This window comes from Ovis canadensis, chromosome 13 (genome assembly GCF_042477335.2).
Source record: "Ovis canadensis isolate MfBH-ARS-UI-01 breed Bighorn chromosome 13, ARS-UI_OviCan_v2, whole genome shotgun sequence".
NCBI classification, from domain to species: Eukaryota; Metazoa; Chordata; class Mammalia; order Artiodactyla; family Bovidae; genus Ovis; species Ovis canadensis.
Genome location: NC_091257.1, coordinates 58616194 through 58642974, shown reverse-complemented (window position 1 = coordinate 58642974; position 26781 = coordinate 58616194). Strand labels below are relative to the sequence as shown.

The 26781-nt window shown below is 42.1% G+C and overlaps 1 protein-coding gene across 1 annotated transcript; it reads right to left on the bottom strand.

Annotated features, from left to right (window-relative positions):
• Positions 1–755: 755 nt before the first annotated feature.
• Positions 756–24939, bottom strand: LOC138417525 (dihydrodiol dehydrogenase 3-like). The gene is made up of 9 exons (XM_069547893.1): positions 24322–24939; positions 21164–21331; positions 19970–20086; positions 17520–17597; positions 16982–17104; positions 5036–5145; positions 3934–4099; positions 3666–3748; positions 756–959 (listed from the first exon to the last, which is right to left on the bottom strand). Exons 1-9 carry the CDS (start codon positions 24412–24414, stop codon positions 917–919), a joined length of 981 nt encoding a protein of 326 aa, XP_069403994.1. The 5' UTR covers positions 24415–24939; the 3' UTR covers positions 756–916.
• Positions 24940–26781: the final 1842 nt, after the last annotated feature.

The window sequence follows — 26781 nt, the reverse complement described above, 5'->3', positions numbered from 1 at the left end:
TAATCCAATTTGTATGCAATGGTATGCATCTGCTAACCCCAACTTCCCAGTCCAATTCATTCCCAAGCCCTTCCTCCCCGGAAATCATCAGATAATACTTGATAGCTTACAAAAATACTTACAGTAAGTTTTAAAAAAAGTGTAAAACCTGTATATTGAAGATTATTTCAAATTGTAAATAAACATCCAAATACTTTTATGTAGGAGAGTCAAGAAAGTACGAAATTAAATTTATATTTTATGGCATGAATAATTTAAACATTGAAAACTTTTCTCTACCTTTGCACTCCTCTCCCTCACTGTAAGTTGTGTGTCTGCATGATGCATGGACCAGACCTCCCACATCAGAGGGAAGACCTGCTTGACCTTGAAGAGCAACAGACTCCTAGCATCAGTAAGACAGCTCCTTAAAAGATAAATTCCTTCTTGACCTTATAAGGGGTCACATGACCCACCATGATGATGCTTAGATCTGGATTATGTACACTGTCAATAATGTCTTTTCATGCAGAGCCCTCTGTCTCCAAAACTTACATCCCTGTGCCTTGACTTCTGGAGGACACAACAGTTCTCAGGCCTTCTGAGATGCTCTTCCTGGGTTATAGTTCTCAAATCTGACTCGAATAAAATTTTCCATTTCTTTCTTAGATCAATGAGTTCATTTTCTACAAAGGAAAAGGAACCAGGAGGTTATCTTTATTTTCTATCCTTTTTCTTTTATTTTCCAATTATTTTGTTATCACAGAAGACTAGAATTCATATTTGAAATATTCTTTATTTCATAAAAGATTTTTTAATGATAAACAAGCTTCATAAGTTCAGACACCTCTTTTAAACATCTCCACCAAGTACAGAAATGCTCTTCACAACCCTAGAAAAGAAGTTCTGGTAAAAAAACATAGTGGACAGCTCACAGTCAATATTCTTCAGAATATGGATACTCAGGATGATCAACTGCCCTGAAAGAGAAAGAGGAGAAATAATTTATTAAATCTGTCGTATTGTCACAGAGAGCATTACTCTGTGGATATAGTCAGGATGGGCTAAAGCTCTAAATCTATAAACATATCCCATCTTCTCCCCCAAGCATTACTCTGTGGATACAGTCAGGATGGGCTAAAGCTCTAAATCTATAAATATATCCCATCTTCTCCCCCAACAAGCACACATCAGGTTTCTTCTCCATGAGCACATGGCACCTGCATGTCCAATCCCAACATTCATGTGTGATATTCACCCCACAGTGACAGGTCGTTTGACTCAGGTTACAATTTATAAGAGGGCACAGACCCAGGGGTAACTGTGGAGGTCATTTCAGACACAGGTGGAACTTTTGACCCTAAGTGGTGAGAAGGATCACAGTTAAGGAATTCTTTGCTGTTTTTCATAAATCCGCTCAACAGAAAAAAAAAAAAACATGTCAAGCACCCCTCCAATTCCATTAAGGAATTACTATTAAATTGAAGAAATACCACATACACCTAAACAGTCTTACCTATAAAATGTGATTACTGCTTTCTTAATTTGTATCATATAACTACACTCTTTATTAATTAATATTACTGCTGTTTTCCTTCCTTATAGTCTGATTTTTCTTTCTAAATTTGTTCTTTTCAACTCAGTTCATTAAAGAGTGCATCCTGAGCCATTCCATGTGCCAGGAGCTGTGCTATCAACATAAACCTACAAGGATGAGTAAGTCTAGGCATTCACAGAATAATGAAGGAGAGCACAGAATATACACAAAGCTCTTGAGGACAGAAAAGTAACTTGCTATCTTTTCTCTTTTTTCAGAATCATAATATACATATACATAAGTAAGCAGGCATACTAAGTCGCTCAGTTGTGTCCAACTCTTAGTGACCCTATGGACTATAGCCCACAGGCTTCTGTGTCCATGAGATCCTCCAGGCAAGAATACCGGAGTGAGTTGCCTGCATTCCTCCAGGGGATCTTCCCACCCAGGGTTCCAGTCTGCATCTCTTATGCCTCCTGCATTGGCAGGCAGGTTCTTTACCACTACCGCCCCCTAGGAAGCCCATATACATGTGCGTGTGTGCTGTGTGCCAAGTTGCTTCAGTCGTGTCTGACTCTGTATCTCCATGGACTGTGGCCCACCAGGTTCCTCTGTCCACGTGATTCTCCAGAAAATACCGGAGTGGGTTGCCATTTCCTTCTCCAGGGGATCTTGGCAACCCAGAGCTCCAACCTGCACCTCTTAGGTCTCCTGCATTGGCAGGTGAGTTTGTCACCATTCGCACCAACTAGGAAGTCTACATGTAAATGTACATATAAATATATATATCTTCTTTACATACAAGGAGGCTTCCCAGTGTCTCAGTGGGTAAAAAACCTGCCTGAAATGCACGAGACACAGCAGACATGGATTCAATCCCCAGATTGGGACTATCCCTACAAGATGGGCATGGAAACCCACTCGAGTATTCTCGCCTGGAGAATCCCATGGGCAGAGGAGGCTGGCGGGCTATAGTCCATAGGGTTGCAAAGAGTCAGACACAACAGAAGCAACTGAACACTACAAACAAGGAGAGTTGTAAGATTTTCCGTTTGAAACTAAATCTTCATTGTATCACTAATTTGTGTTCCCTTTTCTCTAAACTCCCTCCCAGCATGTCTCTGTTTGAGTAGTCTTCTGTCTCTTCAGTCCTGACTTCCTCCAGCAGTATTTGGCAGCTGGAATTCCATGGTACTAACTAAGTAAAGTCAAGGAGGTAGGAGCTCCCCAGTGGGTGGACCCCTGAGGGAAAAAGTCTACACTGAGGTGAGTCTTGACTCAAGAAACCAGAGAGACCCAGACGATCTTACCAGGTGTGTCCAGCTAAGAACAGAAGTCTCTCTCTGGAGGGTCAGTCCATGATATGCTCAAACTTCATTTGGTGATATTTTAAGGATGAGGAAATGGGAGATGTGTTGGGGAAAAGGTCAATAAAGGGATAAATTTGGAAGAAATAGATGATGTCTTGGTAAAGAAAAGTCCATCAGGGAGAAAATCCACCAGACACTTAGGAGAGGGAGTGGAGCCAGGCTCACTGTGACTTCTCACACTGAAGCATGTTGGCCTTCATGGGGCCCTCCTCCAGAAATATCAACAATGTGTTCACAAATGTGTTAGGATAAGCAGGAATGTAATTCAGGATGGACTCCTTATTACACATTGTTATGTATCATTTCCTCCTGATTCTAAAAAGAACTAAAGATGAAACATTTGCATCAGTCCCTGAAAGAAGGAGCCTGGTGGGCTACAGTTGATGGGGTCCAAAGACAAGACTGAGCAACTAACGCTTTCACTTTCCGAAAGAAGAACGGGCTGCAAGCCCTGTGCCCTCTGTGTTTCCTGAGTCTCTGGGCCCTGAGAGGAGGTACACCAGGCACAGGGATTAGGGGCACAACGTAGTGAATTCACCACAATCTCAACACTGGGGATTTTACTGATTGGCTGTCCTCGGTCCCAGTCACATTTCTGTTTATCAGAGACAGAAACCTAGAGGAAACCTCTGGTCTGAGGTCTGCAGGAAGCCCCTGGTATACTCCTACACTGGAAACCAGGGCTGTCTCCCTGAAATTAAGCTTTAAGAAAGCTTATACCTCTGCTGCTCTATATGCTAGAGAAAACAGTATTTGTGGAACATATACAAGTCACTTACTGTTGAAAATCATAGTATCTTATATTGCTATTGAGGCCATCGATTGCTTTCATGTCTTCCGGAGTCAGTTCAAAATCAAACACCTTGAAAGAAGGAAGAATCATATTAATCTTTCCCCCAAGGAGCCAGCCTCCCCCTGGGGACTGGAGGACTTTCCAGCTGGATGGGGACAACAAGAGGGGAAAGGGAAGCCATGTCTGTCCTCAGTTAGACAAAGAATGCCCCTCATGAAGAATATTCCTTAGGAGCCTACAGCCCCACTCATCACCTGTATGTTCTCTTTGATCCGCTTCTTGTTGTAACTCTTGGCCAGAACCACAACCCCACGTTGTATCTGGTACCGAAGGGCGACCAGAGCTGGGGTTTGCTTGTGCTTTTTGGCAATGGCAGAGAGAACCGGGTCCTCCAAGAGAAAGGGGAAGTTTGGGTTCATCCTGGAAGGAAATTCAGAAATGCCAAGGAGCTACGACTAAGTCAGTTTATGAAGAGGCTTCCCAAACAGATCAGGTATGTCACCTCTAGACCAGTGCTTCTCAAAGTGTGGTCCATGAATCAGCATCATCAGCATCACCTCGGATCTTGTTAGAAGCACAAAATGCCATGGCTTAGCTGAAGACAAACTTGATACAGAACCTCAAGTATGTCACCTCCCATTCTATGATTACAGATCTCTGAGGGTGATTCAGATGCATTATTGAGTTGAAACCAGGACTGCCAAACTCATGGATTTTATTTCATTTTTTACTTCTCTATGGTTACTTTTCATCTCCAATCAATGCTCAAAAGTAAAGACAATGGTATGAAAGGAGAATGTGATGGGAAATATTTTGTTTTTCATTTTTTTCTAATTTTCACTAGTCTCAGGTGTTGATAAAAGCTGAGTAGTTTGAAAATGAAGACCGTGCATTTCATAATTATTTACATTGTGCAGTTCTCCTAGAAATGTTTATAAAAATGGTTCAACTTGTACTTATTTTTCAATCATGATAGACCTGGAATTATGTACTATTATCCTGATTTTAGACATAAGATGAGGGAGCCTTGGTAAGTCTATTATACTCTATTATAGTAATGTGATCATTAGTCCACAAATAAGTAAATTATGACAAAGCTTATGGCATAGTTATAAACTGGGGGATTATATAGAGATTTTAACAGAGACACTTGTGTTAAAATCTATATACAAGACACATGCAATGTAAGAAATCTAGCTGGGTGATGAAAAGACAAAAGAGTATTTCTCCCATCTGTCTTCTCTCTCCTCTACCCTTTGAGAGTTATCTCCAAAGCACTGAGTACAGAATAATAATATTTTCTTCAAAAAATGAGTTTTAGATAAACTCCTTGTGGCCATCCATAATGTTCATTACCATTGTAATGTTCGTTGGGCTCCCAGAGCACCATAGGCAACCAGGACAATATCGTGTGACTTGCAGAACTCCAGCAGTTTGCTCTGGTTGAGATAAGGGTGACATTCCACCTGTAGAAGCCAACAGAGAAGAGTGTCAGATTATATGAAAAGGTAACACACCAGAGAAACCTTGAAAGGAAGAATTATATATGCTAAAGAAAAACTGTCACATCAAATTGCAACTGGAAGTATCAAGGAAAGATTTTTTTAAAATTATATTTCTGTCCCCTGAAAAGGTAAAAAATAATGACATTACCGAGAACAAGTAATTCTACGGACCAGATCTTGGTTGCTGAACACCACTGAACAGACCAAGACACATGCTTAATTCCAGACCTGGGACAGGAAAAGAGCTGTCTAAGCTTGGGACATCAAACAACTCCAGAAAGAAAGAAATTGCACAGTCTTATGAAGAAATATCTGAAGGTCAAAAGAACCAGTGTGATGAATTCCCATTGGTGACATTTCAGTAGATTTGAGCACCAAAGGGAATCATGAGTGAAAGCAAATGTAGCACACTGAGGCAAAATAAATCCCTGAGAGAGGAAGAAAGAGCAAAAACGCTTCTCTCCACAGATGGTGATTATTACAATGCATCTTTTCTCAGAAACTGACAGCTAATGTGAAGGAGTGCAGTGTTTTCCCCTGTCTGATAGGAATAGATGTATTTTATCCTGAATAATGAGGGGATTCTACTTTTACAATAAAATGTCAGGTCAGAAGATTAAAAAGAGCATTTAAAATGGACAATAATGAAAAACGTTCCAATGAAATAATTAATTCAGTTGAAAGTCATCAATGGATTCTCAACCATTACATGAAAACTTGGGGGAAATCAACCTTCCCCTGGTGATGGTTATCATCCAACAGATGACTAGATAATTTCAAGAGGGAAAATACACATTTCCAAATAAAATATCCAGCTACTAATAGCTTTACCAGAAACCAAAAGTACTGTCACTCTCAGTGGGACAACTTGTCACCATGCACTTCCTACCCGGGTTCATTTAGGGACAAAGAATGAATTAACATTGTCTTGTCAAAATATTTAGACTTGATGTAGCAAGGAGTTCAGATTTAACTACTAATTTACGTAATCTAGGATTACAGAAAGAAGTCAATTAGCATCACAAAGTATCAATGATAAATACAGTGTATTTCTGAAAACCTTGTCTGGATATCTTGGTAACACAATGACTGAGTGACCGTTTTACATTAAAAGAGCTTCAGATGACTCAAAATTACATGTGAACCACAATCAGACACAGGTCAGCAAATATTGTTGCAGCCTGGCAGAGTAGACACCAGAACCTGCCCCATGGCTCGAGGGTGCGGCAAACGGTGCCCTCATGATTGTGCTAGTAAGCATGTTAAATGGACAGACTTGGGGCTGGGCATGCTCTCTGCTCCGCTTCACTGCCAGCCCCTGCGTCCATCCCCGTGGAAACAAAACAAATGTTCCTGATCAACAGCAGAGCCTCACCTTTACTCCCTCTTTATGGTGTGCTGATCAAACTCCCCAGTATAGCTCTTTCCTAGTGATCTCATGACTTTTGCCCATAAAAGTGGGGGCTGAAAGGAGATGTCTAGGCTTTCTGCCATGGAGAGCAGGAGGGTCCCCTGATTCCCTGCTTGCAAATTAGATGTGTCTGTCTTTTCATTACGCACTCGCCCCTGGTTCAGGTCTTTCTCACCCTCTGTACTGGCCATGGCAGGTGGCCCGAGTACAGGGACCTGAAGTCGGGAAGGATTCCCCAGAGGGAAAAAACTCAAAGTAAAGACAGTGAGCGGTAGCTGAGATGCCTGGATCACAACCAGCCCCTCAAACTCTAAGGGTGGGAAGCCCCTTGTTGTCCACATCAGGGTGTCCATGGGGAAGGACTTGAGTAAAGCTGAGAAACATCATCTCCAGCTTTTAAGGCACCTCCTCCAGACCGCAGGAGTGCAGGTGAAAGAGGAGCCATTGACACAATTGCTAAGAGAGGTTGTTAAATAGAATCTTTAGTTTCCAGAAGAAGGCACTCTAGATACTGAAAATTGGGATCCAGTGGAAGAAAATTTGAAATCAGCACACAGGAGAGGGGATTGCATACCTGTGATGGTATTCAACACCTGGGGGCTAGTGCGATTGGTTCTATGCCCTTGACAGACTGAGAAATAATGTGAGAAGATGGTGTCCTCAAACATCTTGTTAACCCTTCCACCCCTTTGCCACCCAAGCTCAATTTTCCACCACCGCCGCCTCCACTGGGTCCAGAAATGTCTCTGGAGGGCAAGCTGCTGACGTGGTTTCAGCAGGCCATGGCCTCCGGCCTTCCTATGGGTGCTTTTGACATTGAAGACCATCTTGCTTTCCCTATTGATTACAGGCCCAACCCCAATAATCCCACTCAGGTTATTGCAACCCATGAAACTTTTGACTTCAGGTTTTAAAGGAACTAATCTAGTGTTAGACTGAACGGGGTCAATTCTCTGTATCCATACATGGGAGCTGTTGGAAATTTGTTTGCATAGGAGATGCTCTCCTTATGATGTTAAAATGCTAGCCAAAACAGCTTTAAGTGGTCCCCAAAATTTACAGATTTTTATCTCTTATACTGAGTTGTGCCAAGAGCAAGTCTGTATTAATTTGGCCAATGGAGATAATCTTACTTTTGAAATGGTCATAGGCACAGGGCAATTTACCAGTCCAATAGCCTAATTGACTTATTAAGGTATACTGGTGGGAGCATATGTACAGATTGAAAATGCTACTGAAATGGCGGCAATCAGTATGAGACTCAGCGAGCCTACTGGTTCATTTGTTAAAATATTACAGAGACCCAGAAAAGACTTCACTGAATTTTAGATCAGCTCTCATCTGCTCTCCGCTATCAAATTAATAGTCCTAGAGCAGAGGACATTTTAGTAAAACAATTAGCCTATAAAAATGCCAATAAAGATTCCAAGGCCGCCCTTAACACTATTCGTCAAAATGGCAGCCTTGCCGATTTTGTTCGAAAGTGTCAAAATGTTCGTACACAGACTCACAAACAAATCAAGCTAGCCCAAGCAATTTGTGCTGCCTTTAAAAATAATTTTAGCTCTTCTCATGCCAAATGCTTTCAATGTGGAAAACCTGGACATATGAAAAAGGTTTGCTGTTCTGGGCCCAAAATAGATGTTACAATAGCTCCGCCTACTGGTGAAAATAAAACACCTGCATCCTAGGTACCAAAAAGGCAATCATTGGGCTAATCAATGCAGATCAAAATTCCATAAAAACAGTTCCCTTTTGCAGCCCGGAAACCGCGCCAGGCCCCACAAACAGTGTGGGCATACACTGTGAGGACCTCCAGCACACCCTTCAGGCTATCTCCAGCCTCTCAGTCTCTATCAGTGGAAGTTTTGGGTTGGACCTCCCAACCTGAGTAACTGTCTAAATTAGTGAATTGGATCCCCCTCCTACCACCATCCAGTAGCAATCCCTACTAGGATCCAAGATCCCATTCCACCAGGCACCATAAAACTCATTCTGTACAGAAGTGGCCTTACCCTTGCTAAGTCGCTTCAGTCGTGTCCGACTCTGTGCGACCTCATAGCCGGGAGCAACCAGGCTCCCCTGTCCCTGGGATTCTCCAGGCAAGAACACTGGAGTGGGTTGCTATTTCCTTCTCCAATGCATGAAAGTGAAAAGTGAAAGTGAATCACTCAGTCGTGTCTGACTCTTAACGACCACAGGGACGGCAGCCTACCAGACTCCTCCGTCCATGGGATTTTCCAGGCAAGAGTACTGGAGTGGGGTGCCATTGCCTTCTCCAGGCCTTACCCTTAAGGGCCTCCAAATTCTTCCTGGCCTTATTGACCCAGCTATTCAGGAGAAATTAAAGTAATGGCTCTCTCTCATTAATTCATGTCATTCCGCAAGCTCAACAAATTGCTAAACCCCTTCTCTTGCCTTACCATGCCCCTAACAACTATAATCCTGTCACCAGAGGAGAACAAGGATTTGGGAGCACAGGTGATCAAGTAGTGTGCTTTACTCAACAAATACTCTCAGATCGGCCCACGTGTAAGGCTAAAATCCAAGCAAAAACGTTCTCTGAAATCGTAGATTCTAGGGCTGACATTTCCATCATTACTTCTCCTCGATGGCCAGCTGATTGGCCCCTGACTGAACCCCAGGAAAAGATAATCAGGCTTGGGGGAACCTCAACAATTTGCTTAAAGTGCAACAGTTCTTCCTTGCCTAGGGCCCAAAAAACCACTTGCTCACTTTCAACCTTTTAGTACAGACATTCCCTGTAATTTATGGGGCAGAGATCCGCTTGCCCATTGGCACCTAGTTCCCTCCAATGAGGAAAAGGCAGATCATATGATGGCGAGAATGGGATGCCAACCAGCAAAAGAGCTAGGAAAGAATTTATAGGGAGATCCGTCTCCTTTATCTGTTCGGCTGAAACTGGACAGAAAAGGGCTAATTGAGGGCCATTGAGCCACTTCACTTTCACTTTTCACTTTCATGCATTGGAGAGGGAAATGGCAACCCACTCCAGTGTTCTTGCCTGGGGAATCCCAGGGATGGAGGAGCCTGGTAGCCTGCCATCTATGGGGTCGCACAGAGTCGGACATGACTGAAGAGACTTAGCAGCAGCAGCAGCAGCAGCAAAGTTTCTCTGGGCTTTCCTCATAGCTCAGTTGGTAAAAATCTGCCTACAGGAGACCCGGGTCTGATTCCTGGGTCAGGAAGATCCCCTGGAGAAGGAAATGGCAACCCACTCCTGATTTCTTGCCTGGAGAATCCCATGGACTCTCCTTGCAGGCTACAGTCCATGGGGTCATATGTGTCAGACACGACTTAGTGACTAAAACACCACTAAAGTTCTCTGCTACCACACGCCACATCTCTAACATGGCTTACATCTAAACCTGTTTGGGTGGATCAATGACCTCTAGCAAGGGAAAAACTTATACAATTACAAGCCTTGATAGAACAGTTTCAAGCAGGACACATAGAGGAGAGTATTAGTCCTTGGAATACTCCAGTTTTCACAGTCCATAAAAAATCAGGCAAATGGAGGCTGCTTCATGAGCTTTGAGCTATTAATGCAATAATGCAACTCATGGGAACCTTGCAGCCTGGACTCCCATCCCCTTCGGCAATACCATAGAATTGGCCAATTATAGTTCTGGATCTTAAAGATTGTTTTCAACAATTCCCTTAGCTCCACAAGACAAAGAAAAATTTGCATTTTCGGTACACATTATTAACCAAAAGGCCCCCATGAAACAGTACCAGTGAAAAAATGTTGCCTCAGGGGATGATGAATCTACAAGTCTTCAAGATGGCAAAGCAGAAGGACATGTGCCTGTCTTCTCTTGTGGGAACTCCAGAATTACAACTTGCTGCTGAACAACTGTCAACAGGAGAATGTTGGTTCCCACCAAAACAAGATACCCCACATCCAAGGGCAAAAAAGAAACCCCAGCAAGACAGTTGAGTTCAGTTCAGTTCACTTGCTCAGTCATGTCCGATTCCTTGTGACCCCATGAATTGCACCATGCCAGGCCTCCCTGTCCATCACCAACTCCCGGAGTTCACTCAAACTCATGTCCATTGAGTCGGTGATGCCAGCCAGCCATCTCATCCACTGTCCTCCCCTTCTCCTCCTGCCCCCAAACCCTTCCAGCATCAGAGTCTTTTCCAATGAGTCAACTCTTTGCATGAGGTGGCCAAAGGATTGGAGTTTCAGCTTCAGCATCAGTCCTCCCAATGAACACCCAGGACTGATCTCATTTAGGATGGACTGGTTAGACCTCCCTGAAGTCCAAGGGACTCTCAAGAGTCTTCTCCAACACCACAGTTCAAAAGCATCAGTTCTTGAGCGCTCAGCTTTCTTCACAGTCCAACTCTCACATCCATACATGACCACTGGGAAAACCATAGCCTTGACTAGATGGACCTTTGTTGGCAAAGTAATATCTCTGCTTTTCAATATGTTATCTAGGTTAGTATAACTTTCCTTCCAAGGAGTAAGCATCTTTTAATTTCATGGCTGCAATCACCATCTGCAGTGATTTTGGAGCCCAAAAAAATAAAGTCTGACTCTGTTTCCACTGTTTCCCCGTCTATTTCCCATGAAGTGATGGGACCAGATGCCATGATCTTCGTTTTCTGAATGTTGAGCTTTAAACCAACTTTTTCACTCTCTTCTTTCACTTTCATCAAGAGGCTTTTTAGTTCCTCTTCACTTTCTGCTCTAAGGGTGGTGTCATCTGCATATCTGAGGTTATTGATATTTCTCCCGGCAATCTTGATTCCAGCTTGTGCTTCTTCCAGCCCAGCATTTCTCATGATGTATTCTGCATATAAGTTAAATAAGCAGGGTGACAATATACAGCCTTGACGTATTCCTTTTCCTATTTGGACCAGTCTGTTGGTCCATGTCCAGTTCTAACTGTTGCTTTCTGACCTACCTACAGGTTTCTCAAAAGGCAGGTCAGGTGGTCTGGTATTCTCATCTCTTTCAGAATTTTGCCTGTGATCCACACAGGCAAAGGCTTTGGCATAGTCAATAAAGCAGAAATAGATGTTTTTCTGGAACTGTCTTCCTTTTTCTATGATCCAGTGTTTTGGCAATTTGGTCTCTGGTTCCTCTGCCTTTTCTAAAACCAGCTTGAACATCTGGAAGTTCACGGTTCATGTATTGCTAAAGCCTGGCTTGGAGAATTCTGAGCATAAGTTTACTAGCGTGTGAGATGAGTGCAATTGTGCGGTAGTTTGAGCATTCTTTGGCATTGCCTTTCTTTGGGATTGGAATGAAAACTGACCTTTTCCAGTCCTGTGGCCACTGCTGAGTTTTCCAGATTTGCTGGCATATTGAGTGCAGCACTTTCACAGCATCATCTTTCAGGATTTGAAATAGCTCAACTGGAATTCCATCACACATCAACTGGAATTCCACTAGCTTTGTTCGTAGTGATGCTTTCTAAGGCCCACTTGAATTCACATTCCAGGATGACTGGTTCTAGGTGAAAGATAACACCATCATGATTATCTTGATCGTGAAGCTCTTTTTTGTACAGTTCTTCTGTGTATTCTTGTCACCTCTTAATATCTTCTGCTTCTGTTAGGTCCAAACAATTTCTGTCCTTTATTGAGCCCATCTCTGCATGAAATGTTCCCTTTGTATCTGTAATTTTCTTGAAGAGATCTATAGTCTTTCCCGTTCTGTTTTTTTTTCCTCTATTTCTTTGCATCGATCACTGAGGAAGGCTTTCTTATCTCTTCTTGCTATTCTTTGGAGCTCTGCATTCAGATGCCTATATCTTTCCTTTTCTCCTTTGCTTTTCACTTCTCTTCTTTTCACAGCTATTTGTAAGGCCTCCTCAGACAGCCATTTTGCTTTTTTGCATTTCTTTTCCATGGGGATGGTCTTGATCCCTGTCTCCTGTACAATGTCACAAACCTCAGTCTATAGTTCATCAGGCACTCTGTCTAGTCCCTTAAATCTATTTCTCACTTCCACTGTATAATCATAAAGGCTTTGATTTAGGTCATACATGAATAGTCTAGTGGTTTTCTCTACTTTCTTCAATTTAAGTATGAATTTGGCAATAAGGAGTTCATGATCTGAGCCACAGTCAGCTCCCGGTCTTGTTTTTGCTGACTGTTTAGTGCTTCTCCATCTTGGAGGGGCAAAATCACATTTAGAATAAAACCTCATACCCGCCAGGGACCTCGGAGGGCCTAAACAAACCTTTTCTGCGCCAGGACACAGAGACTGAGCCAGAACTATGTTTGAGTCCCTCCTACAGAGGTACCGATCAGCAGTGACCTGCCATACTCCTCAATCAGTCTCTCCCATCAGGAAGTTTCCATAAGCCTCTTATCCTTATCCATCAGAGGACAGACATATGAAAACCATAATAACAGAAAACTAACCAAACTGATCACATGGACCATACATAGCCTTGTCTAACTCAATAAAACTATCAGCCATGCTGTGTAGGGCCACCCAAGATGGACAGGTCATGGTGGAGAGTTCTAACAAAACATGATCCACTGGAGAAGAGAATGGCAAACGACTTCAGTATTCTTGCTTTGAGAACTTCATGAAAAGGCAAAAAGATAGGACACTGAAAGATAAACTCTCCATGTCAGTAGGTGCCCAATATGCTACGGGAGATCAGTGGAGAAATAACTCCAGAAAAAATGAAAAGACAAAGCCAAAGCAAAAACAACACCCAGTTGTGGATGTGACTGGTGATGGAAGCAAAGTCCATTGCTGTAAAGAACAATATTGTATAGGAACCTGGAATGTTAGGTCCATGAATCAAGGCAAATTGGAAGTGGTCAAACAGATGGCAATAGTGAACATCAGCATTTTAGGAATCATGATTGGATTGGATGGGTGGGCTGGGTGGACTGGAATGGGTGAATTTAACTCAGATGAGCATTAGTTGTATCTACTACTGTGGGCAATAACCCCTTAGAAGAAATGGAGTAGCCATCATAGTCACCAAAAGAGTCTGATATGCAGTACTTGGATGCATCTCCAAAAAAACCAGAAAGATCTCTGTTTGTTTACAAGGTAAAACATTCAATCTCACAATAATCCAACTCTGTGCTGTGACCAGTAATGCTGAAGAAGCTGAAGTTGAATGGTTCTATGAAGACCTACAAGACCTTCTTGAACTAACACCTAAAAAAGATGTCCTTTCATTATAGGGGACTGGAATGCAAAAGTAGGAAGTCAAGAGACACCTGGAGTAACAGGTAAATTTAGCTTTGGAGTACAAAATGAAGCAGGGCAAAAGCTAACAAAGTTTGGCCAAGAGACACAATGGACATAGCAAACACCCTCTTCCAACGACACAAGGGAAGATTCTACATATGAATATCACCAGATGATCAATACCAAAATCAGATCGATTATATTCTTTGCAGCCAAAAATAGAGAAGCTCTATACAGTCAGCAAAAACAAGACTGAGAGCTGATTGTAGATCTGATCATGAATTCCTTATTGCCAAATTTAGACTTAAATTGAACAAAGTATGGAAAACCACTAGACCATTTAGATATGACCCGAATCAAATCCATAACAATTATGCAGTGTAAGTGCGAAATAGATTGAAGGGATTACATCTGGTAGACAGAGTGCCTGAAGAACTATGGACAGAGATTCATGACATTGTGCAAGAGGCAGTGATCAAGACCATCCCTAAGAAAAAGAAATACAAAAAGGCAAAATGGTTGTCTGAGGAGGCCTTACAAATAGCTATGAAAAGAAGAATACTGAAAGGCAAAGGAGAAAAGGAAAGATATACTCCTTTGAATGCAGAGTTCTAAAGAATAGCAAGGAGAGATAAGAAAGCCTCCCTCAGGGCTCAATGCAAAGAAATAGAGGAAAATCATTGAATGGGAAAGACTATAGATTTCTTCAATAAAATTACAGATACCAAGGGAACATTTCATGCAAAGATGGGCTCAATAAAGGACAGAAATGATATGGACCTAACAGAAGCAGAAGATATTAAGAAGAGGTGGCAAGGATACACAGAAGAATTATACAAAAAAGACCTTGACGACCCAGATAATCACAATGGTGTGATCACTCACCTACAGCCAGATATCCTGGAATGGGAAGTCAAGTGGGCCTCAGGAAGTATCACTAGGAACAAAGCTATTGGAAGTGATGGAATTCCAGTTGAGCTATTTCAAATCCTGAAAGATGATGCTGTGAAAGTGCTGCACTCAATATGCCAGCAAATCTGGAAAACTCAGCAGTGGCCACAGGACAGGAAAAGGTCAGTTTTCATTCCAGTCCCAAAGAAAGACAATGCCAAAGAATGCTCAAACTACCACACAGTTGCACTCATCTCACACACTAGTAAAGTAATCCTCAAAATTGTCCAAGCCAGGCTTCAACAGTACGTGAACCATGAACTTCCAGATATTCAAGCTAGATTTAGAAAAGGCAGAGGAAACAGAGATCAAATTGGCAACATCTGCTGGATCATTGCAAAAGTAAGAGAGTTCCAGAAAAAAATCTACTTCTGCTTTATTGAGTGTGCCAAAGCTTTTGACTCTGTGGATCACAACAAACTGGAAAATTCTTCAAGAAATGAGAATACGAGACCACATTACCTGCCTAAGAAATCTGTATGCAGATCAAGAAGCAACAATTAGAACTGGATATGGAACAACAGGAAAGGAAAAAGAAGCTGCTCAGTCATGTCCAACTCTTTGTGACCCTATGGACTGTAGCCTACCAGGCTCCTCTGTCCATGGGGTTTTCCAGGCAAGGGTACTGGAGTGGGTTGCCATTTTCAACTCCAGGGGATCTTCCTGACTCAGGAATCAAACACAAATCTCCTACATTGCAGGCAGACGCTTTACCATCTGAGCCACCAGGGAAGCCTGGAACAACAGACAGGTTCCAGATGGGAAATGAATAAGTCAAGGCTGTATGTTTTCATCCTGCTTATGGATGAACCACATACTGGAATCAAGATTGCTGGGAGAAATATCAATAGCCTCATATATCCAGATGACACCACCCTCATGGCAAAAAGTGAAGATGAACCAAGAGCCTCTTGATGAAAGTATAACAGAGTGAAAAAGTTGGTTTAAAATTCTACATTCAAAAAATGAAGATGCTGGCATCCCATCCCATCACTTCATGACAAATAGTTGGGAAACAATGGAAACAGTGTGAGACTTTATTTACGGGGGCTCCAGAATCACTGCAGATGGTGACTGAAGCCATGAAATTAAGAGATGATTGCTCCTTGGGAGGAAAAATTGACCAACCTAGAAAGCATATTAAAAAGTAGACATGTTACTTTGCCGACAAAGGAACGTCTAGTCAAAGCTATGCTTTTTGCAGTAGTCACGTATGGATGTGAGAGTTGGACCATAAAAAGCAGAGGGCCGAAGAATTGATGCTTTTGAACTGTGGTGTTGGAAAAGATTCTTGAGAGTCCCTTAGACTGCAAGGAGATCCAACCAGTCAATCTCACAAGAAATCATTCCTGAATGATCATAGTAAGGACTGATGCTGAGGCTGAAACTCCAATACTTTGGCCACCTGATGCAAAGAACTGACTCATTGGAAAAGACTCTGATGCTGGGAGAGATTGAAGGCAGGAAAAAAGGGGGACAATAGAGGATGAGATTTGTGGATGGCCTCAATGACTCGATGGACTTGAGTTCAAATAAGCTCTGGCAGTTGGTGATGGACAGGGAGGCCTGGCGTGCTGCAGTTCATGGGGTTGCAGAGAGTCAGACATGACTAAGGGACTGAACTGAACTGAACTGAAATCACAAGGTCTGCTCTAATTCCAGAGTAACTCTTCCATCACCTGTTAGGATCAACATAAGTGTTTAACTTCATGCTCTACCCTGGGTGACTCTCATAGTCTCCAGCACATTTCTCTGTACTGTGCTCCCTGTTGAAGCTGGGACACCAAGACTAAGGATTCAGGCATCTAAACCACACACAAACAACACCTGTCTCACCTGGTTTTTTCTGTATTTACTTCCCTCTCCATGTTTTCATGGTCTTCCTTCCTGTACACAGTTTCATCCAAGCAGTTTCACACCTGATTTCTGGTCATGCTTTCAACTCAGGGAAATGCCTCCTTCCTCTAAGTTCTGGAGGAATTTCACCTCCTTCACCTCTGTTACCTTCCCTCAGTCCCAACACGATTGAGCAGGAAGCCATTCCCAACTTTTCCACCCAGAGTTTATCAAAGATACTGTTATAGATTCTGTTCACACAGTCCAGACATAGGCTGAGCTCTGTAGAATCCTCTGTCCACAAATGTCAGATGAGCAAGAGGGAAGGACAGACAGATATCAGGCTCCAGTGCAAGAAGGAGGTTCTGAAGAGCAGGAGGGAAAAGAGCCAAACTGCTCACCTGGTTACAGACGGGCTTGTACTTGAGCCCTGGCTTGTTCAGGATCTTCTCCAGCTGCTTATGGTTGAAGTTGGACACCCCGATGGACTTGGTCAGCCCTGCATCCTTACACTTCTCCAGGGCCTGGGAGGGAGGGGTGGTGAGCAGTCACTTGGCATGGGTAATATAGCAATAAGAAATGCTGAAAAATCGTTAAGAGGGTCTCTGGTAAAGAATTAGCATTGCTTATCAAGGAGATAAAGGGGGGAAAGGTCATGACACAAGAAGAAGAAGTAGCATCTCCTTCTTAGAAAACCCTGGAGAAGACAGTCACATGGAAAGAAAGAGATGCCTATATACACTGTCCCAAATTCTCCTCCTCCATTCCTCTCTGTGAACATTTCAACAATGGTTCCCTCCCCACAACCCCAGCATCCCAGCCCTTAGATTCATGAACTGCAGAGTGTGATGGTTCACAGCCCATTCTCACAGGTGGAAGAGATGATGGAGGTTCCCCCTCTTCTGGCTCCTCCTCTCATTCTCTCCTCCCCAGACTCACCTCCCACGTGTGACAGAGATCCACTGAATCAAATATCAGTTTTCCATTTTCATCTGTTGGAAGAATTGCCTCCCCTGGCTGGAACAGAAGCAGTCATTTCAAGATGTCACCAAATGATTTCTCCACATTTAGCCAGCCTGCCAGGCACATCTGGGAATAGGACGCTAAACCTCCGTGAGGTTCTTTACATTCTTCATACTAATATTTGCTAAGAGGTTTGCAAATGGAGTTATCAGCAATGTCTTTAGAAGGCAGTTTTCCAGTATTCTCTTATACATACTATATGTTTTGATAGATATAATTTTCCTACATTGTCCTGGGAATTCTCAATGCCTTAAGTGAAATTTTTTGTGCCCTTTATACTTTCCTCTTGCAAAACGCCTCTATTGTGCAGGGAGTGACAGTAAGTTATGCCTTACTGCTGGCAGAAATATTGCAATCTTGACCTGGACTAAATATCAGAATTCCTTTTCACTCTGAACAACTGATAGCTACAGGGCATACACATGATCCAGCAAGGTTCTCTTTAGGTTGATAAGCTATGTGGAAGAAGCAGATATACTCTCAATATTCTGGACAATGGGGCTTGAACAGATCAAGGTCATCCTGCCACCCATGGAAAATGCTGAGATAAAAATAAAAGAAACCATGAGTGATGTCATTATAAGGAATAGAAAAACAGAGAAATTTCTGTCAAGTATTAGTGAACTGAAATCGTTCAGTCGTGTCCAACTCTTTGCGACCCCATGGACTGTAGCCTACCAGGCTCCTCTGTCCATGAGATTTTTCAGGCAATAGTACTGGAGTGGATTTCCATTTCCTTCTCCAGGGGATCTTCCCAACCCAGGGATTGAGCCCAGGTCTCCCGAATTGTAGACAGACGCTTTACCGTCTGAGCCACAAGGGAAGCATGTCTGTCAAGTATTAGGAATCCTTAAATCTATGTAGATGGGAATTGCCATCTACATAGTCCAATAAACTCTTTGGCAAAGGATGGCTTTAGCAGAATTCTACATTCTAAAAACGAGTTCTGCATAGTAAACTTTGTTCTTGTTACTTTGTTTTGCCTGTGCCATGGGTTTGCTGTATCTTATTTCCCGGAATAGGAATTGAACCCTCTCCCTCAAAACACCCTGACTCAGCACTGAAAGCACACAGTCTTAACCACTGAAACAACTGGAAAAATTCCCCTCTACTTAGTACAGTTCTTAATGGCTAAGTGCAGTCTGCAAACATCACCATGAACACAGGCAACAGCGGAGGCAAGTTCTCTGGAGTCCTGAGAAGACTGTGAGGTTTAGACCCACCCAGAAGGACACCACCAAATCCATGAAACATGACTGGGGGAGAGATGAGAAGACCTCATTTGTACAGGTGTGAGGCCGTGTCAGCACTCAGTGCTCTGCATCGAACTCTGCAGTGAGATCCCCAATTAGATCCCTAATCAGCACCATGCACATAACTTGCCTATTTCTACGTCCTCAAGATTTTGAGGCAGAGACACTCAGATTATTTAACACATTTCTCTTGGAGGCAGGTAAGAGATTCAAAGAACCTCCCTAAAATGATGATCACAAATGATTATTTACTACTCTAGTGTACTCCAAGGCCAAGTGGAGTGAAAGAGGAGAGTGAAAAAGTTGGCTTAAAGCTCAACATTCCGAAAACTAAGATCATGGCATCTGGTCCCATCACTTCATGGCAGATAGATGGGGAAACAGTGGAAACAGTGTCAGAGTTTATTTTCTTGGGCTCCAAAATCATTGCAGGTGGTGATTGTTGCCATGAAATTAAATACACTTACTCCTTTGAAGGAAAGTTATGACCAACCTAGATAGCATATTGAAAAGCAGAAATATTACTTTGCCAACAAAGGTCCGTCTAGTCAAGGCTATGGTTTTTCCAGTGGTCATGTATGGATGTGAGAGTTGGACTGTGAAGAAAGCTGAGCGCTGAAGAATTAATGCTTTTGAACAGTGGTGTTGGAAAAGACTCTTGAGAGTCCCTTGGACTGCAAGGAGATCCAAACAGTCCATCCTAAAGGAGATCAGTCCTGGGTGTTCATTGGGAGGACTGATGCTGAAGCTGAAACTCCAATCCTTTGGCCACCTCATGCAAAGTGTTGACTCACTGGAAAAGATCCTGATGCTGGGAGGGATTGGGGGCAGGAGGAGAAGGCGATGACAGAGGATTAGATGGCTGGATGGCATCACCAACTCGATGGACATGAGTTTGAGTGAACTCCGGGAGTTGGTGATGGACAGGGAGGCCTGGTGTGCTGTGATTCATGGGGTTGCAAAGGGTTGGACACGACTGAGCTACTGAACTGAACTGAACTCTAGTGTAATCATTCCTTCAACTTACTAAGAAAAATCTTGTCAACCATCCATGCAAGTTATAGACATTCTGACCCAAGAAATAAAACAGAGCTGATCACACAAATCACCTACCACCAGAGCCACTGGAAGATGAATAATATAGAGATCCACATATTCCAGTTGAAGATCTTTCAGTGACTTTTCCAAGGCTGGTCGGACCAACTCTGGTCTAAGGAAAGTGGACCAAACCTGTAGTGATTAAACAAAGGAAGCTGTGGGAAATGATTGCTATATGTAATTGAGTTTGTCTTCATTTACTTAATAATTAGGCGTTATTATCTGTTAGAAAGAGATGACCATGGGAAAAACCATTCCATTTCTTCTTGAGTTCCATTCTTTATCTAACTTAGCCATGTAAATTTCATTATTTGATTGAATTTGTCATCAGTGTATCTTTCACAATGGAATGAAATGAATCAAGATATAAATAACTTTATCAAATAATTACCATGCCCACCAACTGAACTATGCTTGATGGAGTGTAAAAGCACAAACTTAGTTTACTTTGATCAAACAATCCATCTTCTCAAAGTAAATTGCTATCTTGTTTATATAACTGTAGGGAAAAGTGGTTTGAACATATTAATGTGAGAAGAACATAATTCAAGACACTTTGGCTAGATTTTGTGTAATGTACAAAGTGCCTCTCAAATGCTCTCTTGCTCTTGGAGCTGAGAATTGAGATTCAGAATGTGTAGAAATTCGAGAAGTTTCCCAGATGGTAAGAAAAGCTATATCTGCTCCCAGGTTGTCTGATTCATTAAGTAAATGTAGTATAGTTTTGGCTACTCAGTTGTGTCTGACTCTTTGGGACCCCTGGAGTGTAGCCCACAAGGCTCGTTTGTCCATCGGATTCCCAGGCAAGAATACGCGAATGGGTAGCCATTTCTTTCTCCAGTAGATCCTCCTGATCCAGGGATTGAACTCATGTCTCCCACAATTCAGACAGATTCTTAACCATCTGAGCCATCAGGGAATCCCTGATTCATTAGTCCATACTAAACCACATTGCTCTGCTCTAGGTTCAAAGAAGTAAAGTGACTTTAATTTAAAATTAAAATTTGAACACACCAATGATGAGAAAGTAATAATTATTCTGTTTGAGGGGACACAGTGAAAGGAGAAGGATACTAGATTTAAGATACAAATATATGTGAAATGGGGGTACCAATAAGCACTGTTCAGCAAACTACTGGTCCTATTATGTAATTGTCATCTGCCCCCAGTCACTTGCACACACGTGCACACACACAACACATACAGCACCTTTGAAGTGTAGAATATGTCTTCTCTCTTCACAGTGCCATCTGCAATCTTGCTTCGAATGGCCTGGCCAACCTGCTCTTCATTTTGGTACAAATAAGCACAGTCAATATGGCGAAATCCAACCTCTATAGCAAATTTGGTGACCTCCAGAGCTTCACTCTTAGGAACCTATGTAAGCAAGAAAAGCAGTTGTTGAATATCCACATGATTAAGAGATTGCTAAGACAAAGCTTGATCTTACTAAGAACTAACATTTCTTCATGCCTTTGTTTAGATCTGTATGTATAGTGACGGACCCATGACAGTTTCCCTGAACATTCCTGGTCAGTGATTAAATGGGCACCCAAGAACCCTTCAACCCCATGTAATCAGTGGTTGATCACAGGCATCAGAGGGCCCCAAGCCCACCAGTAGTTTCAGTGATTTGCTGGAAGAATCCAAAGGACTCAGAATAAACTTGTAGTCATGGATAGGATTTATACTGTGAGATGTCTGAAGCAAAATCAACAAAGGTACAAGAGGTATGATAAAAGCATCAAGACTGGACTGTATCCCATGAGACTCCTCTGTCCATGGGGTTCCCAGGCAAGAATACTAGAGTGGGATGCCAGTTCCCTCTCCAGGGGATCTTCCCAACCCAGGGATTGAACTCAGGTCTCTCACATTTCAGGCAGATTCTTTACCATCTGAGCCACTAGGGAAGCTCAGATTCATTAGCCCGTATTAAATCACACTGCTATGGTCTAAGTTCAAAGATGTAAAGAGACTTTAATTAAAATTAAAATTCCCACACACCAATGATGAGAAAGTTACAATTATTCTCTTTGAGGGGGGCATGGTGAGAGGAGACATGTACTAGATTTCAGATAGAAATATGTGAGGAAAAAAGAGGTACCAATAAGCACCATTCACCAAACTACTGATCCTATTACCTAAAGGTGGTATCAATAAGCATCTATGGCAAATAGATGAGGAAACAATTGAAACAGTGACAGACTTTATTTTCTTGGGCGCCAAGATCACTGCAGCTGGTGACTACAGCCATGAAGGCATAAAAGACGCTTGCTCCTTGGAAGAAAAGCTAGGACCAACAACCTAGACAGCATATTAAAAAACAGAGACATTACTTTGCAAACAAACGACTGTCTAGTCAAAGCTATGATTTTTTTCCAGTGTCACATATGGATGTGAGAATTGGACCATAAAGAAAGCTGAGCACCAAAGAACTGATGCTTTTGAACTGTGGTGTTGCAGAAGATTCTTGAAGGTCCCTTGGACTGCAAGGAGATCAAACCAGTAAATTCTAAAGGAAATCAGTCCTGAATATTCATTGGAAAGACTGATGCTGAAGCTGAAGCTCCAAATTTTGGCCACCTGATGTGAAGAACTGACTCATTGGAAAAGACCCTGATGCTGGGAAAGATCGAAGGCAGGAGGAGAAGGGGATGACAGAGGATGAGATGATTGGATGACATCACCGGCTCGATAGGCATGAGTAAGAGCAGGCTCTGGGAGATGGGTGATGGACAGGGAAGCCTGGCATGCTGCAGTCCGTGGGGTCAAAAAGAGTTTGGACATGACTGAGCAACTAAACTGAACTGAAAGGCATCAAGAAACCAGGTGAAATCTTCTAAGATCCATGTGTACCAGCATATCACAGAGAAAACACCAAAGAAAAACTGTATCTATTAAATCTATACAAAGTGATGTTCTCATGTAACTATCTATTGTTAATGACTAACACAATCAAGATAGTTAACAGATCCATCATCTCACATAGCTAACTTTGGGGAGTGTTTGTGAGGATACTTAATATATATTCGCTTATAAAATTTCAAAATATAACCCATTATATTCAAGTATAGTCACCATGCTGTACATCAGGTCTCCAGACATTCATCACATTACAAAAGGTCTGGACCTTTGACCAACATCTTTCCATACTTCCCAACCGTGTCCCCAGCTTCTGGTCACCATTCCTCTACACTCTGCTTCTATGAGTCCAATATTTTAGATTCTACATATGAAGAGAACATGCAGTATTTGTCTTTCTATTTCTGGCTTATTTCACTTTGCTTACTATTCTCCAGGTTCACCTGTGTGGTTGCAAATGGTGGAATTAACTTCCCTTTTCAAGCTGAATACTATTTCAATATATTTCTGCAATCCAGGATCCTTCCTGTTTCAAGGAGGTAGTTGCTTGGTCCAAGTTCCCCCTGTTGGGTCTAGTCCTGGTTTTCCTGACAATCGCGTGCCTTGTGGAATGTAGAGAGCCCAGTACTAAACTGGACCCTTCCCTCCACTCATCATATTTTGCAAAGTGAACAATCCCTGTCTTTTATCTGCAAAATGTCTTTGAATAGTTTCTTTTATTCTATAAATTAGAAAAGTGAGATTCAAAGTTTAGAGAGCAGTCCCTTGTCACAACTATGTACTCTAAAGACAAGATGGACAGCAAAGTTTCTGGCTTCCAGTCTAGAGACTTGTCCACTAGTCTCTCTTATGCCCAAGCACTGAAAACTATATTCTAATAAAAATACACTACAAAACCCAAGGATACAGTATGAAGCCTGACCTGTAATATTGTAGCTTACCCCTTCAAATGATACTATAGTTCCCACTGGAAAAAGTTTCCAAGCAGAAACAGAATCACAAGGCAAAGCATAGCTGCCATGTGTCGCCTGGACCGAGCAGGTATCCCACAGTAGAAAAGCAATTCTCTCCTATTAGATTCCAGTCACCTCATCTTCAGGACCTTCCACCTCAAATACTGCTCTGGGTGAAATTTGGAAGGAGGGAAGAGTTCTGGAATGAAATATACAAAGAAACCCCACCATTGCACTTGCCCTCCAAGCCAAACAGCTGACAGTCAGTGTTCTCAACAGCCGAGTCTCACCTCTTCTGCCAAGCTGGGAAAGAGATGGAAACTGAAGGGGAACCCAGAGTAATCTGCAGGTGAGCACAGCCTCAGACCCTGATGCAGAGTGGAGACTGGATGCTCTCTCCCCTTTTACAGGGCATGGTTCTAGCCTGGTTAGTGGAACCACGATATCCTCCCAGAGTCCCACAGGAGCTCAGTGTTTGGCAACTGAAGTTCTCTTCCACTCATGTTACAGCCACTTACTATTGTTATCTCAACCCCAAATCACTACTCTTACCTCTGAAGGTGCAAAAGTGCCAAATCCCAGAACAGGAATGAAGTGGCCATCATTAAGCTTCACTTTCTTCTGGTATTTGGGATCCATTGTCATTTCTCTGACTAAGCAGACTCTGATTTTTCCCTTCTGCCTTCACAATTGATAAACACCAGGACGGTCACGCCCCAGCTGCACTCTCCAATGTTAGCAGACATATTGTAGGAGGGGCAAGGTGAAACCAATCCCAGGGCATAAGAAGAGGGTTGAAGCCAATTGACTTGTTTGCTTCTTTATGAATGCAATCTTAAATTATATAATGATGAGATTGAACAATGATTGACCATATGTTAGACTAGAAACTTCCACACAATTTTTTTCATTTTTCCAATATTAAGCCTAATGTTTATCAAACATCAATTGAAAAAATTTAACTATTTTACCATACATACATACACACATTCACAGAATCACACAATTTAAGGGAGTGACTAATAAACATTTTATAAAATCTTATTTCTTAATAAAGAAAACCAAAGCAAAATAAATTTGCCTTTTTACTTTTCCCACCAGCCTAGTTATGTTGCTATCCAGACCCAACAGTGGTGAGATCCTGAAAAGAATATTAAAACCACACATTCTGACAAAGTGTTTATTGGAGATTAATTATTAATAGTTTTTGGATACCATATGCAGTGTGCAAACAGACCTTTACAGGGGTTAATCCTTGGACTTAGTTACATAACTTTTAGAAAGATATCATAATGGAAATGATAATGAGTTCATGTACTTTATTATCTTGCTCAACAGTTAGTCATAAATGAAGAAGTTGTACACAAGTTAAATTGTAACAAATAAGGGAAGAGTTAGGGAGATCAAGATGCATTGATACAATGGGATGTTTTGAAGTCAAATAAAATTTAACACGTGGAGTGAGGTCAGCAAAATGGTGAGCTAGGAAGTGTTGAATTCTCCCTTATAAATGTGAGAAATCAATCAGAAACCAGATGAAATCAAACAATCAAAATCTATAGGAACACATTGAACACACAATCAAGAAAATTCCAGAACAGAGAGGAAGGACATTTTATTGTGTTTTTCTTCACACTTACCTCTTCCCTGACTTGAAGAGTGAAGTCTTGATCTATAATGGGTGGCAGAACTGTTCCCAGCTGCCTCCAGCAAACAAGACTGATCACAAAAACCTTAATGCAATGTTCCAACCTGTTTGGGGCTGCCCAAAGACTGATGTCTGTTTCACCTAAGCCTAGGCTTAAACTGAAGAGCAGCCAAAATAGCTCATTACTGTTGCAGGGGAGACTATATATATGGTGCTAGGGACACGGGAGTAAGAGTGGAGAGGTAGGCTAGAACATATAAAACCCTGAGTAGACACGGAGTGTGGATTTTGGGGACAGAACATTTTAAAACAGCCATACATTCAGGGGAACCAAAGAGGCACACCTCCTCCAGGCAAGATGCTGGCTCACTCAGAAATGAACTGAGTGCCCTCAGCTTGACTATTGGGCTAATCCCAGGACTAAAGCATGCCAAGTTAACTAGTGAAGGCCAGTCAAGACATGGCACAAATCTGCAAAGAGTGGGTATTTTACACTTGTTTCAAGTGCCCAATTGTGAACACACTCACTTCCCACAGACATAAACCTCACTATGCATCAAAGATTCACACATACAAGACACAAATATGGACCCCTTAGAAGACTAGAAGGGAAGTTCATGCCACTAGATTTGGATATGTCACCAAAGCACAGGCAAGAGAAGAAAAAATAGGTAAATCAGTATTCATCAAAACTCAGAATGCTTTTGCATTGAAGGAAACTAAACACAAAGGTTATGAAAACTCAGTCCACAGAAAGGGAAAAAACCTGCAAATCACATTTATGATAAAGCTTAATGAAGTGGAACTTTCTGGAAACACCCTAATACTTTATCTCAAATCACTTGGCTCAACTGCCAATTCTCTTAGTGACCTTTATTCTTTAATGTTTTCAGTTCAGTTCAGTTCAGTCACTCAGTCGTGCCCAATTCTTTGTGACCCCAAGGACTGCAGCACACCAGGCTTCCCTGTCCATCATCAACTCCCGGAGTTTACTCAAACTCATGTCCATTGAGTCGGTGATGCCATCTATCCATCTCGTCCTCTGTCTCCCTTCTCCTCCTGCCTTCGTCTTTCCCAGCATCACGGTGTTTTCAAATGAATCAGCTCTTCACATCAGGTGGCCAAAGTATTGGAGTTTCAGCTTCAACATCAGTCCTTCCAATGAATACTCAGGACTGATTTCTTTTAGCATGGACTGGTTGGATCTCCTTGCTGTCTATTTCCATAATTAACTTTCTGAATTTCCCTACCTATTGAAGAAAAAAGTAAAGTTTTAATTTCTTCTTTCTGAGTTTGTGATGACTACCACCATTTCTCTTCCTTACTGAATTCAAAGCATTTTCTAAGAGCATTTGGATTTACAC